The sequence below is a fragment of the Protopterus annectens genome, chromosome 11.part0 (assembly GCF_019279795.1).
Source record: "Protopterus annectens isolate FY-2018-M chromosome 11.part0, PAN1.0, whole genome shotgun sequence".
NCBI lineage: Eukaryota > Metazoa > Chordata > Ceratodontiformes > Protopteridae > Protopterus > Protopterus annectens.
The window spans coordinates 515,735,602-515,751,681 of NC_056745.1; the positions used below are offsets into that span (position 1 = coordinate 515,735,602).

General features: G+C 44.4%; 1 protein-coding gene across 1 annotated transcript in view; it reads right to left on the reverse strand.

The window, feature by feature from the left end:
- Positions 1–16,080, reverse strand: part of NUP107 (nucleoporin 107) — a gene marked incomplete in the record, with an annotated part of 1,716,438 nt that overhangs the window by 903,558 nt on the left and 796,800 nt on the right. The window contains 1 exon segment of the mRNA XM_044088020.1: positions 10,821–10,966. Coding sequence (XP_043943955.1) covers positions 10,821–10,966 — 146 coding nt within the window.

The window sequence follows — 16,080 nt, forward strand, 5'->3', positions numbered from 1 at the left end:
TTCAATGAATTTTGTCTGCTGAGGATGTCAGGTGACTTTTGATCAGACTAACCATACCACCTAGATCTTGCAACATGTGGAGATGGTGGTCCTGGTGGTTTACCAGCAGATCACTGGAAGGAGTGGTCAGGAGCCAATTGTCTATGTATGGGAAAACCTGGATCCCTAGCAGGAGAAGACAGACTGCTATTATCTTGGTCGAGACCCTGGGGGCTGTGGTGAGACTGAAGGGGCAGGACTCTGAACTGGTAATGACTGGCTCCCAGGTGGAAATGGAGAAATCTCATGGAATGCTTCTCCATCTTGACATAGTAGTAAGCATTTGAGATCTATGGAGCACATCCAATTGTCCTTCCTCAGCAGAGGCAAAATGGACTGGTGTGTGACCATCTGGAATTTTGTCTGTTTGACATACTGATTCAAATAGCTCAGATCCAGAATAGGCCTGAGTTTCCCAGTTTTCTTGGCTACTAAAAAGAACCTCGAGTAGATTCCAGATCCTAGTTAGTCTTCAGGGACTGACCGGATTACTTTTTTTCTAGCCGCTTGAAAATTCCTGCTGCTGCGAGTGCCCATTGACTGGGTGCAACATGGGGAACTTTCCTCTTCTTGATGGGAAGAAGGGTAATATTTAGCACCCAGGAATCTGTAGTTATATTTCACCAGGCTTGTGGGTGCAGAGTCAAGTGCTCCCCGACTGCATCCAGAGTGCAGCAGCTAGGTAAGTCTCTTCAGGGGCAGTGAAAGGGTTTTTCCGTAAGCCCTGGTTTTGCAGTCCTCTGCCTCTCAGGCAAAATACATTATTGTAGCCTCCCCCTCTGCCACGAGAAGGTCTATTGCCAGGAGATTCTTGGTAAGAGCCCGGTGATTTATGGAACCACACTTCTTGCCAGCCTGCTGATTCCTAGAACAGAATCTCTGTGGGGTGGAGAAGCAGATTCCCACTGCAGAGAGAGTCTTGCCATCCAGTTGGCTAAAGTTATCATCTCTTTCACTTTGGGCCCAAATAATATAAACCCACTTCAAAGACATCTTAAAGCTTTCTGCAAAGCCACATAGATGCCATCCAGGTATGCCGATGAATGGCAGTGCTGGTGCCTGTTGCTCTAGCCATGGGGTTAGAAGGTTCTGAATCAGACTGTAAGCTAATGTAGCAAGTAGCCTGGGAAAGATGGCCTGTGGAACACACCTATCCCTGTCTGACAGGAAGATAATAAGCAGAAGCTGACTCTATCCGGAGTTCAGATGGAACCAAACTGGACAGATGTCCTCTTTTCCTCAGCACCAAGAGGACCAGTTCAAAAGCCTCAAAGACCAAGGACGCTATTGGCTGTAACAGAGTTCTCCTGTCAAAGACTTCGAGAGAGGTATCAACCCCAAGGGAAACCTCAGTGTCGCGCTATCTAGAGCTGAGGCAGAGAGAGAGTTCCAACATCTTTGCTGTCAATCCATTCTTTGGAGCCATGGTGCTGAAGCTTCAGCTCTGAGTCCCCTCCTGATATGAACAAATCAGAGCTGAAAGATGAAGGGAACCCGTCGGAGTCAAATTCACTTGTGCTACCGGCTCCAGCAAAAGCACTCTAGGACAGACAATCTGAGATAACCAGGTCTAAAGGACAGACCAGGACCAGACAAGAAAGAATAGGAAGAGGAGGCAAAGTAGATGGTCCAGCACGTGGTACATTCCCAGACAATGATACTGAGAAAGCCCCGTGCTGAATCTGCATTCTGAGGAATTTCCTCATCATCCTTTATGGTCCAGGTTCTCGATGACGCCACCAAAGGTGGTCTCAGTAACCTCCTTTCCTAAAGATCATTTAGTGCAGTCAGACTTCATACATTCAGGGAATATCAGGATCAAGGAGGTGACAGATGGTCTTGAGGAACTGACAGTTCTGAACGTCTCGGTATCTTAGGATCTGAACCAGACACAACTGTTGAATCTGGTGATATCTTGTGGGACTTTTCAATGTCAGATTTTTCTTCCTCTTCTTTTGAATTCTCATACACGGAATGTGTGTCCTGGGAAGGGAGATTGTGCTCACACATCAAACTTCTTAAAGCCTTGTCCATAAGCTATGACTATGTAAATGCAAGAACACTAACACCAAAAAACTCCAAAATATCAAATACAACAGTACTCAAAAATCGCACTCTCTATATACAGTATGTGCGTGTGCGCGCACACACAGAATATATATATATATATATATATATATATATGTATATATGTATATATATATATATATATATATATATATATATATATATATATGTATAAACATACACATTAGGAAATATAGACTCTACACTTCTATGCTATACACTAAAAACTCTCTAAGTGAGACGCAGCATACTCAAACTAAGCTACACTAAGAAGCTATTCTAAAGAACTACTTGAAAATACCCAATGCTATCACTATAACTTATTTTTATCACAGCAAAAAACGTACAACCTTAAAGCTGGACTAACTGGAGTGAAAAAAAAATATTTCAGTAGAGGAAGAGAAAGGGTAACAGCAAAACTTACAATCTTTCCATGAAGGACACAAATCTTGGAGCCGTGGAAAACCCACCTGGATACTTCAGGCGACAAACAAGATCTGTGGTTTTGATGTAGAGCTTAGGGAATTATGGGTGGGGCAGGAGTCAGAGCCCTTCAACTAAAGAGCTTCAGATTCAGGTCAGATCCAACTCCTCTTAGTTGAACTGGGTGAAAATGGGCAGCAGCGGATCTCAAAAAATACAGTGACCATAGTATACACTTTTTATGGAGCTTGAAAATTTTTTAGCCAGTGTCCATAGCTCTCAAATCAGGGACATATGCAGAAATACGGGGCAATCAGGGACACTTTTATAATATTAGTACTATTAACATAACATAATAAACAATGTGTATTAGCAAACATTTTCTGAAGTAAAAGTAGTCTATCCACTCTAAATATTGTCATTATGTATTGAGTGTAATTCACTACCTTTTCTCCGAAAGTCACCAGTTTTAGGAGGGATTAAGAAAGACAGAGTGAAAACCTGAGTCAAAATCAGGGATAGTTGAGAGGCATGTGTGTGTTAGACCTTTCTTAACAAAGCAGTAGTGGTCAATTAGCCAAGAAAGTTGAAAAGCTTTCGCTCACATGCTAAATGAACTACATCAGATCAGTGTTTGTAGCTAAAAGTTTCAAACATTGTGAAGATTTTCTGTTTAGGATGCATACGATAGTGGTGCTTAGCTTGACTTAGGTCAGGATAATTCTAACAATCATAATGAAGTAATGGTTTTGTATACCAGTACTATTTTTTGATGGTACTGCTCCCAAAAGATCCAGATATTGTGAAGATTAAATTCGGTTTAGGATGCATACGACCGTGGTGTTTAGCTTGATTTAGGTCAGGATAATTTTAACAACCATAATAAAGCAATGGCTTTGTATTCCAATACTATTCCCTGATGGTACTGCTCCCTTCCTGGGTATAAAGGGATGTATTGATTCTTCTCCCTTGCTGTGGTAATGACTTTGTTGAAGTGAGAAGGTATTTTGAGCAAAACAAACCACAGCTGATGGGAACTTACCACTAATGGCTTACTCATTATCTATGTCAGTGACAGTAAAAAGCATGTCAAAACACATGGGTCTACAAATAAATGTGCTGGCCCTAGTACAATAAACCTGTCAGGAAAATAAGAGGTTATGTACTCACCATAACGTTCCATGTGAGTTGTTCCATCTCGCCTTCATTCTTCACTAATGGATTCGGAGCCGATCCATCGGGACCAACACGGCTGTTAGCTAAGCTCAAGGTTTACCAGTAGCTCGAGACCAAGCCCCTTATCCCATGATGCACTGCTGGAATTACCTCAGATCTTGTTTGCTGTGTGTACCATATCCCTGTAAGAGAACTACTCTCCCAAGAGAAAAGGATTGAATAACCAGGATGAGACCAGCCTCTAGGTCAACTATCAGCCAGGTGGGGGATGGAAGGAGGGACGTAAGAATGAAGGCGAGATGGAACAATTCACATGGAAGGTTATGGTGAGTACATAACTTCTTAATGTGAAGTTGTTCAATCTCGCCATTCATTCTTCACTGGTGGGTAGTGTCCCTAGCACCCTCAATCTTGGGTGGCTCATGGGAGTACATTCTTCAGGACCGTAGACCCAAAGGAAGCCCTGTCCCTGGAGGCCTTATCAACTTTGTAATGAGTGATAAAGGTACTAGGTTTAGACAAAGTGGATGCAGCACAAATGTTATCAAGGGGCAATTTGGCTTGAAATGCAGAAGACGTAGAAACTGCTCTGTTAGAATGAGCTTTAATCTTGTGTAGTAAGGGCATATTAGCGGCTGAATAAACAAAAGTGATACACTCAGCCATTTAGAAAGCAATGTTTTAGCCACTGGTCTACCTTTTCTGGCTTCAGAGAAAGACGCAAAGAGCTGGTCTGATTTTCTAACATCTTTTGTTCTGTCCAAATAATATCTGAGCTGTCTGTGAACATCAAGTTTGTGCAGCATGTACTCTAATTTGTTGGAATGGTTAGGGAAGAAGACTGGCAACTCAATGACTTGGTTGAGATTGGATTCAGAACAAACTCTGGGTAAAAAAGAGGGGTTTGTCCTAAGAGATACTCTATCAGCATGAAAAAATCAAATAAGGAGGGCTGATAGATGGGGCTTGAAGTTCTGACCCCCTGCGGGCAGAAGTAATAACCACCAGAAATCTGGTTTTCCATGATAAAAATTTGAGATCACAAGATGATGCCGACTCAAATGGGGGAAGAATTATGCGAGACAGAATAAAGTTTAGATTCCAAGGAGAATAAGGAGTTTTCACTAGAGGCCTCATGTGGAAGGTTCCTTTAAGAAAAGCCTTGGACAACTTGTGGGACATTATGTTTAGCCCGTCCACTCCAAGATGAAAGTTAGATATAGCAAGCCAACTGGACCCGAACTGGAGCAGCTGCAGCTCCTTTATTAAAAATCATAGTCAAGAATTCTAAAATGGACGTCAAAGGGGCTTGATAAGGATCAATGCTCTGCTTAGAAGCCCATATGGAAAATCTCTTCCATTTATTAAGATATAATCTTCTGGTGGACGGCTTATGGGATGACAAGAGGATCTGTCTTATCTCATCAGAAAGATCATGAAGCCTGGCTAAGAGGGGAACTGGAGCAGCCAAGCTGTGAGATTCAGTGACTGCAATGAAGGATGGAGGTCCCGTAACAGATGTGTCAGAAGATCTGGAACTGGGTCCAAAATCCATGGATCCTCCAATAGATGAAGAAGAAATGGGAACTAAATCTGTCGAGGCCAATGAGGGGCTATGAGGATGATAGTCCTTCCCAGCAACATTGCTTTCTGTAGAAGTCTGGGTATTGGAGGGAATGCATAGAGGAGACCCGGGGGCAATCGTGTACGAGTGCATCTCTCGGGGGTTCTCCTGGAGGGGGAAATCAGGGCAAAGTAGCTTCTGCATTTCGTGTTGACGTGACTGGCAAAAAGATCGCAGCAAGGTTGGCCCCATTTGTGGAAAATCCTGTCCTCAATCTCTTGTTTGAGGGACCACTCGTGTGGCAACAAAATTGCCCTGCTCAATTTGTCTGCTATCACTTTGGATCTCCCCAGGATGTCTGCTGCCAACAGAAAGCGCTGGGAGGAGACAGCCCACTGCCAAACTCAGAGGTCTTCTCAGCAAAGGGGGTAAGACTTGGTCCCGCCTTGCTTGTTCAAGTACCAGACTACCGACATGTTATCTGTCTGAACTGCAATCGTCCCTAGAGGAAGAGTCCTGAAAGTACTGCAACGCCAGAAGTACTGCTCTAATCTCCAGAACATTGATATGCAGGTGTGACTCTTGATCCGTCCATGCGCCTTGGGCAGTCATTCTCTGAAAATGCCCCCCCCCCCCAATCAGGGAAGCGTCCGTGGTCACGGTGGCTACTGGAGGGGGTAGAACAAAGGGACGTCCTATGGTTACATGAAGAGACTGGAGATCTCTCTTGCAAGAGTTTGTAATCAAAATCATATGACTCATTGGTAGTTCCTGATAGGACCATTGGGTGAACAGCAGCCACTGAAGAATCCGCATATGCATACTTGCTAATGGTATGGCCAAGATCGCTGCAGCCATCAAACCTAATACTTTTAAGACTTCTGTGGCTGGGACTCTGTCCTTCGACACTAATGAACTGACATGCTGGCAAAGAAGAAAGACCCTCTTGATTGGTAGTTGTAGAGTGGTGGTTGAGGTGTTTAACTCTGCCCCTATAAAGACGATATGCTGCGATGGCGACAAGGCAGATTTCTGATTGTAATGCCTAAGTGATGGCAAAGGGTCAGAGTGTATTCTCATGCCTGATGGTGGAGGTAAGGAGCCAATCGTCTAGGTACGGAAACACATGGAATCCTAGCTGCCTCAGATGAGCCGTGACCACTGCCATGCATTTGGTGAACACCCTGGGGGCTGTAGTGAGACTAAAGGGCAGGACTCGAAATTGATAATGACTGGCTCCCAGCTGGAAAAGCAGATGATCTCTGGATGGCCTGGCCATTTTTATGTGGTAGTATGCATCCTTGAGATCTATCGAGCACATCCAATTGTCTCTCCCTAAAAAGGGAAGTATAGACTGTAGCGTGACCATCCGGAACTTCTCTTTCTTTACAAATTGGTTGAGTCTGCTGAGGTCCAAAATAGGTCTCCAGTCCCCTGTTTTCTTTGGAATCAAAAAGAATCTTGAGTAAGTTCTAGATCCTATTTGGTCTGCTGGGACTGGCAGGATGACTTTTTCTAGCAACTTGCGGACCTCTATAGTTGCTTGTTCCCTGTAACTGGGCGGAACATTCAGGATTCTCCTTGGGGGCATGGGTGGGGTGAAGAATGGTATGAAATACCCTCCGGAAATAATACTTTGTACCCAGCTATCGTTTACGTCTTGCCAGGCGTCTGGGTACAAAGATAAGCAACTCCCGACTGCCTCCAGAGCAGGACAGTCGCGTCTCCCTTCAGGAGTGCTGATAGGGTTGACCAGAGAAGTTATCTCTGTCACCCTGGTGTTGCAGACCCCCCACTAGAGGGGGGTTGACCATGTGTGTCTTGAAAGGCTCCTTGGGCTTTTCGGAACCACAACTTCCCTCCCAGTTGGCCTTTGGGGTAAGGCCGAGTAGCGGTGGAAAAACGGACTCTGACAGTAGACAGAGTCTATCCCTCCTGCTCACATCTGGTGAGAGTTTCCTTCACTTTAGGCCCAAAGAGAGGTGAGCCATCAAAAGAGGTGTTGACAAATGAAGACTTAAAGGGCTCCATGAAGGAACACAAGCGCATCCAGGAATGTCGTCTTAGAGCAACTCCTGTACCCGCTGCCCAACTCGTCCCATCAGCTGCATATATGAGACGCATGGACGAGTTTATGATGGAATTCAGGGTAGCAAGCTGGGCATCAACTTTGTTGGAAGCCCCTGCAGCTACGATACCCTGAAAAGCATCTCCCAACTCTTTAAGGAGATCTCTTTGCAGTCTGAAGTGGGTCAAATAGTTCAGGGATCAGAGTGTAAAAGTCGCTGAACTAAACATGCACTTCCCATATCGATCCATAATCCTGGACTCTCTGTTAAAAGGATGGATCGACGAGGACGTCACAGACATTTCTTTCTTGGCGGCGGCCGCCACCACCATGGCACCAACAGGGACTCCCCTTGGACAAAAAGTCTTTATCTACAGGGGCAGAAATGAACTTGTTAGGCCTCCGAGGGATAGGTTCCATGGACTCCGGTGACTCCCACTCCCTTCGAGAGACCAGCTGCATGAGCTCATCAAAGGGCGGAGACACCCAAGAGATGGAAGGTTGAGACCCAAAAGCCTTCGGGAGAACTGACTCGTCCTCAGTAGGGCTTTTGGACTACCAATCGCCCCTCTGCCTAAGGATCTCGAGTATCTCCGCAAAAGAGATATCCTCAGAGGGGGATCGTGGGGACCCTTCTGACTCATCCAAGTCAGTGTCAGATGTCAGACTCCTGTGGGGAGTCCAAGTGTCTCCTCTTACACAATCTCTTCCTGGGGACCTCCTCAGTGGGAGCCGCTGGGGAGGTCTCAGAAGAGCAAGGGGCGCCCTTGTAAGGCTAACTGAGGCTCAGGGTCTCTACGCTCGGCTTGGACGATGGAGGCAGAAACGGACACAGGCGCTTTGGGGGAAGAAGAGGCCAGACCTGGTGTTGAGGATGTCTTTGGGGACAAGGCTCTCCTCATGGCTTCGAAAGCACCACGGCTCTGATGAGGAGTTTTTGGACCCGAGGGTACCACCATCCCCTCCCGCACTGAGGCCATGGGCTACGAGCTGGAGGTAGAAGCCGAGCTCATCCTGAGAGGAAGAGTCTGTACAGACAAGTCAGTGCGACTATCCTCCCCGGACCAGACAGGAAAGTGTCGGCCCCCTAGAGTCCCCGGTCGCCGCCCAGGATGTCAGTAGATGGAACCGATGACACCGGAGCAGGTCTCTGCTCCAAAGGCTCCACAATCAGCAGGTGGGCCCCCTCTGGCTTCGAAGATCCGGTACGGCTCGGAGGAGGAGCAGTCAAATCCAGGATGGTGATCTTCGGTTCCAATTCAGGGGTCAGAGACAATAATTTAGCAAGGTCTGGTGCCCTTAAGAGCTTCTGGACCAATCGGTTCATATCCAAATCCGAGAGGCTGACAGATGATCTAGAGGAGTGTACCAAAGGTACAGATTGGAGGAGTGGAGATACAGGTCTCTCAGAGACTGGCTCCGAAATGAAAAGAGACACGGCTCCGAGGGCTGTGGAGCAGAGGTCCCGGATCCCTCCACTTTCTTAGACTTTTTCAAGTCTTTAGATGCCTTGGAGTCGGTTGAGGATTTTGAAGATTTACATGGCTTGCTGGCCCCATCCTGGTCAGTCAAAGCCTCCGCAAAAGGATGCTTCAGCAAACCTCGATCCACAAGCTTCCTTTTCCTCTCTAAAAGAACCCTTGAAGAAAAGGAATGGCAAATGCTGCAGGACTCCTGCAAGTGCACTGCACCCAAACAATACACGCAATGAACGTGCCCATCATTGAGAGACATTTTTTGCCAGCAGTCTGGACATTTTTTGAATCCAGACTTTGGGTGCTTGCCTTTTTCCTCAGACATATTAATAAGGAACTATGCTTAACTCAATAAACAATACACAGACTAATACAGTCTAAATGTAATATCGCAAACCACACAGTCTAATACAGCCTAAAAGTTACAACTATCCTTAGGCTCCAGATAACGCTTCTAAATATCAAACACACTCTAACAATGGCCCGGAGAAAAAAGGGGCCAACACTATGTAATATATAACAGCACACTATCTACACTATGAAATATATAACAGCACACTATATATATATATATATATATATATATATATATATATATATATATATATATATATATATATATATATGCATCCGCGGTGGTGGTGCTGCGGTAGCGTTGTCGCCTCACAGTAAGACGCTGTCAGGTTCGACTCACAGCTAGAGCTGTGGAGACATGCGTGAATGGGCGTTCCTTCATTGAAGGCTGTGCGTCAGGGGCTGGCAACTCGGTACGTAAAAATCAACTGCCAATCATTAGCGGACCGGAGTTCCGCTGTGGCGACCCCTAACTGGGAAAAGCCGAAAGACACAACATATATATATATATATATATATATATATATATATATATATATATATATGCAAAAACTATGGAAATAGGAAAACACACACTCTGAATAACTAGGCCCAACACGAGGCCACTACATTATGCTAAATAATCAAGCACCAAGGGAATAGGTCTAAAGAAACAACTTACAGGAGCCAATATATAACTAATCTAACTAAGAATGGAAAAGAAGTAAGGAAGTAACGTGCGAAAAGTGATTTTTATATAAAAAAAGGCTCGAGCAAACTGGAATCACTGAGAGCCGTGCCACGGAAAACTAGATCTGAGGTAATTCCAGCAGTGCATCATGGGATATGCGGCTTGGTCTTGAACTACTGGTAAACCTTGAGCTTTGCCAACGGCTGTGTCGGAGCCGATGGATCAGCTCTGAACCCATCAGTGAAGAATGAACGGCAAGATTGAACAACTTCACATCAATGGTTTACAGAAAAAAGAAAAAAAATGTAAAGATTACAGTGGAATGAATCTGGAAAAATCTCTAAACACAGAAGCAAAATGGAATACATATGGAATAAGCTCCCACTCTTTGTGAAAGTATCTCCCTGACCCTCCTTAAAATAGATCGTGATAAGTTGGTGGGCATCCATAACTTCACACCCTGGCCTGATCCTTAAAGCCCTTATTTACAGAAGGAACAAATAATGGGACATGCAGTGGCTGCGAACTTAGTGGTCTACTGAACCGAATGCATAGTATGAATTAATGAGGGAATTGTGAATTGCAGCTGACTCAAGGTGTGAACTCAGTGAACTATATGAAAGTATGATCATACTAGAATTGCATACAGCAAAACTGTTTATATGCACATCTTCCCTAAATGATTTTTCTAAATCTCCCTTACCATCTTCTTTCTTATAGTGCTATGATTTGCTACCATTTGTATGCATTTAGAAAATATTTAGAACAGGACTAGACAATTCTGATTAGCTTCAGCTGAAGTGATTCTGAAACACATTATGAAGCTGAATTTACATTTTAATACCTTTTCACGTAGAAGGAATGTAAAAAAAAAGTCAAGCAGAGAGATATATATGGCTGCAGACAGAAGGAAGAGTAGAAACACGTACCATTAACAAGGCTTAAAATGTGCCACACACCAGGAAATATAGAAATTACACTTACTTTGCTTCCAAGTATTCTCTTGGGAGTTTCTCCAGTTCACCCATGCTTGCTCCTGAAGCCCACATTTCTTGCTCTACAAGAGTATCTACCATAACTCGGAAATAAGACCAGACTGCATCTTCCCATGTGTCACAGACAGGAAGCAGCTATTAAAAAGATAATAATCAACAATGGAGTGTCTTTCCACTCTACTATGTTACAGTTAATATTTTAAAACATACTGGCAACAAGTTACTAAACACATTAACTACTACTTGAATGTGCTAGAAATATAACCACATGTATTTTGCTATACTACTTACCCAGTCACTGCCTTAAAATAACTGATCTAATATGTGTGAAAAAAAAAACAGGTTGGTAGTTTTTTGCTCATCAAGGAAGATTAATCAGTTTACTTTATGTATTTATTTAAATTTGTTTACTGGGGTAGTCTGCAGTTCTCAGTCGACCAATTTTAGGAACAGACAGTACAGCGGAACAAGTCCTACTTGCTCACAACAGTAGATATTCAAATTTCTTCACTGCTGCAGTAGCCTATGGGTAGTGGCCCACCAAGGACACAACACCTGACCAGCTTGCCAAAGCTCTAACTCATTCTTCCTCAACAACTGGGTTCAGATCTGACTCTCGGATCCGATCCAGCCATTTTATTACAGTTTGGACGAGTAGAACTCTCAATCCCCTACCATACCTCAGACCTTGTTTGCTGGCTTATAGTTTTAAAAGGAATATTAGTACCCAGGGAAGAGAGGCCAATATCTGGGGCTCAATAGCAGGAGCACTGGAACCATTGTTACCTCTCACTCTTCCAAAAGACACTGGTGCAAAGGTAGGGGATTGGTAAGAGGGGAGTTGAGGAAGAATGAAAATAGACAACACAGATGGAACTTTATGGTGAGTGCATAACTTCTTTGTCTGATGTCAATTTTAATTCATTCCTCAACAACTGGGACCCAGCTACCTGAAATCCAGGGAGGACGCTAAGGAAGGCTATTCCTGAGTACTACTGAGCCAAATGCTGCTCTTCCACTCGAGACCAAATCCAATTTGTAATGAGTAATAACAGTATGAGGATTAGCCCAAGTTGCAGCTGCACAGACATCATCCATGGAAGCCCTGGATAAAAATACTGATGACGTTGCCATGGACCTGGTTGAATGGATTCTCAAAGGTTTTGGTAAGGATAGGCCCAATTTTTTTATAAACCATGGATATAGTCAGTCAACCATCTGGCTAGAGATACTTTTGTAACTAACTTGCCTAATTTAGATTCCACAAAGTAACAATTAGTCTATTTTTCTGAAATTCTTTGCTCTATGTAAATAAAAACATAATTGCCTGCGAACGTCCAGCAAATGTAACATGTATTCAACTTTATTTGTGAAATTTGAAAAGAAAACTAAGATTAATAGGCTGATTGATAGTGGATTCTGAAAACACCTTCGGAAGAAAGGAAGGAAGGATTGGTTTGCAGTGCTACCCTGTCTTTATGAAATATTAAATAAGGAGGTCTAGGAGACCACGTTTGAAGTTCGGAAAGTCTTCAAGCAGAGGTAATGGCTACCAAAAGGATAGTGTTCCAAGATAAAATCTTTAATTCACATTTTGCTGCTGGTTCGAAGAGAAAAAGAACCAAGGCTTGTAGTACTAATTAAGTCCCACAGTGGAGTTGGATTTTTATAAGGTGGTCTCAAAAGAAGGGCAACCCTTAAAAAATCCTTACAAAGTTTTGATGATGCTAAGGTGGAATTTTCAACTACTATATAAGAACTAGAAATAGCAGCTAGCTGAACTTTAACAGTTGAGGAACTTGCCCCTTCATTAAAGATTGTTGGCAGAAACTCAAGAATTTTATGTACGGGTGCTGAAAAAGGATCAATCTTTTTGCTACACCCAAAAAACAAATTGCTACACTCTCAGAGCTTCTCAACACAAGGAGTAAGATCAGGTCCCTTCTTGTCTATTGATGTATTAAACCACGGACATATAGTCTGTCTGAACCGCAACTGTCCCAAAAGGGAGTGTGTCCTGGAAAACCTGCAAAGCTAAGAGCACTGCTCTCATTTCCATGATATTGATATGCGTGTTGGCCTCTTCGGGGGGAACATGTGCCTTGGACCGGGTTTCCCAAGAGGTGCTCACCTTCCAACCTGATATGAATGGATCCACAACCACCAGTATTTTTTGTATGCCTGGGTAATTTTGATCTGGGTGGACATAGACTTGATGTAGAATGGACCACTGAGTTGCTAATGTCTACTGAAGAAGTCTCATAGGGCATCTTGGTACAGGAACTAGAACCATCACTGCAGACACTGATCCCAAGGCTTGTAGAATCAATTGGGCTGAAACAGAAGAATTTTGAATTATCTTTTTGACTTTCTGTATCCTTGGAAAAGGAAGGCAGGCTGTCACCAATACTGTGTTGAATAAGGCTCCTATGAACTCTAACATTTGAGAAGGTTCTAAATGAGATTTGTTGAGGTTGATGGTAATTCTCAGAAGACAGCAAGTCTGGAGTACATAATCTCGAGCACTTATCAGGAGATGCCTGGTCAGAGCAGTCTCAAGTGTGTTGCTACTACTGCCATGCAAATATCTTGGGGGTTGTGGCAAGACCAAAGGGTAGTGCTCTAAACAGGTAATGATTGGCTCCTAGCCTGAAGTGTAGATATCTTCTGGATCTTCTTTTCATTTTTATGTCATAGTATGCCATCCTGAAGGTCTATCGAGCACATCCAGTTGTCCTTGTGCAGGAAAGGCAGAATGGACTGAAGCGTGACCAACTGCAACTTGGTGTACTGGACTGACCTGTTCAGAAAGCTGTGATCCAAAACTGGTCTCTAGTCCAGTTTTCTTTGACACTAAAAAGAATTCTGAATAAGTTCCGGATTCTGTCTGGTTTGGGGTGGGACCTCTTAGATGACTTATTTCTAGCAGCTTTTCTACTTCTAGAGCTGCTGCTTTCCTCTGACTGGGTGGAACATTGGGAATTTTGTTTAATGCTGGTGGGGGTGGGTAGGGAGAAGGGAATTATATAACCTCTGGAAATAATCCTCTGCACTCACGTATCTTTTGTAATCTCTAGCCGGGCTCTCTGGTGCAGGGATAAATTACCCCCCCCCCCCCGACTGCCTCCAGAGGTGGAAAATCGGGCATCCTTTCAGGAATGCTTATAGCATCGGTCAGAAAAAATCTCTAGACCCCAGGGTTCTGTGGGCCTCTTCTGCCACAGGGGCGGTGTCTAGCATGAGTTCCTCCCCTTTGCCTCTAGGGGCACTATCTATACATGGATCTCGGAAAGGTCCCTGGGATTTTTAACCATATTTTTTGAACTCCTCATTGATTCCTAGACAAGCCTGAGGTGTAAAAAAATGCACGCTCACTCAAGAGAGGGCTTATCATCTTGCTCACACCTGGAGAGTATACGGCTGAACAAAGAGCTTCTGTCAAAAGGCAAATTAAAAAAGAGGTCTTGAAAGGCTCGGCAAAATCACAAAGGTGCTTCCAAGTATGCCTCCTAATAGAAATCTCCAAACCCGCTGCCCTTGAGGTACCTTCAGCTGAATGTGAAATGAGCCTCATGGACGAATTAGTGACCGATTGTAATGTAGCCAACTGTGGGGCAACAGAAGTCTGAGCTTCAGAAGTACTGGTCTCAGTGAGGGATTTGGAGAGTACTTTAATCAAGTCGCTCTGCAGTCTAGTGAAGTGTGCCTAGTAATTCAGCCACCCAAGTGTAAAGGTTGTTAAAGTGTATATACACTTCCCAAATCTGTTCAACACCCTTGACTCCCTGTTAGGGGGCTGGACAGAAGAACTCTATTCCTCAAGTTTTCTTTGTGGCCACCACCATGACATCGACTGGTACTCCCTTGCTGCAAAACTCTCTTCCTTTTAGTGGTGCCAAAATCCTGTCTTTTTTGGAGATTGGCTTAACAGTGTCTGGTTCCTACAGTGTCTGGTTCCTTCCATGCCCACCTAGAGATCTGGAGATCAAATCAATGAGCTTGTCGGTAGAAAGAGTCACCCAAGAGGTAGATGGGCCAGACCCAAAGGCTTCCAGGAATACTGATTCCTCTCCTTTCCTCCACAGGAGACGTCACCAGGTAGTGATCTTTGTGACCCTTTCCTCCCATCAAAATCAGTATCTTTAGTGACCGACTCTTGAGGAGTGTCTAAGTGCCTCCTCTTTCACTTTCTCTTCCTAGGAACTTCTTCAGTGGGATGTTCCAAAGAAGTATCAGAAGAAATGAAAATACTCTGCTGGGTAGCCTGGAGACTGTGTTGGCTGTCCCTATGGAGTAGGGTGATGAGGCTCAAGACAGATGTACGGGATCCAGTGGGAAGAGCAGAGAAAGGAGGAATCATCCAAACTGCTGAAGCAACAAATGTCCTCTTCACTACCTCGAAGGCAGAGCGCCCCAGGGAGGAGTCCGACAGAGCTGATAAGCTATTTTTCTGTACCAACGACTCCCCCGACCTGGCGGCAATCCTCCCAAGGCAGAGGTTGGAGGTGCTGTCCAATGCCACAGCTCTGAGGAGCAGAGATGTCTCCGACAACTTCTGAGTTTATTCTGAAGCCTCGGACCAGAGAGGGGTACTTCAGCTCAGAGTCTCATCTGGCTCCTACACGCTCAGAGCTAGTGCACTCAAAGATACGATGATCTTCGGATCGGATACAGACAGTCCTAGAAAACTCAGATCCAAGGGCTTCAAAACCACGGGTCAGATTGGAGAAGGAGCAGAGATAGGTGGTGTAGTACTTTTAAGGGCTTCCTGACCCAAAGGGGTAGGAGCTGGAAGAACTCCCCATCTGAATCTGTGCTGAGAGAAACTTTATCATTCTATGTCAGCTTCTGTCATACTTCTGGAAGAATGAGAGAATGAGGCTACAGTGGGGGACCTGGTATGCTGGGTGTGTCTCCAAAAAGATGAGGGAACTCGAAGACTGTGGATCCGAGGAGGATGTACACCTCACTTCGGGTAAGGGCTTTGGATCTGATACCACTGGATCCAAGGAGGTAGATCAAATATCTGATGGCGGCTGATCAGAAGATCTGGACTTCGGATCAAACATCTTCCGAACTGGCTCCAACACTGGATTTGAGGAAGGGGTAGAAGACTGATGGCTTCTTTCTGTGCTTCGTTTTGTTGGATCTTGATGGTTGAGCCCCAGATACTGCCTCTGAAAAGGTCGAAGGAAGACGACCCTTCAGTATCAATTTATTTTTATGATCAATGACCACCCCGGGATTGA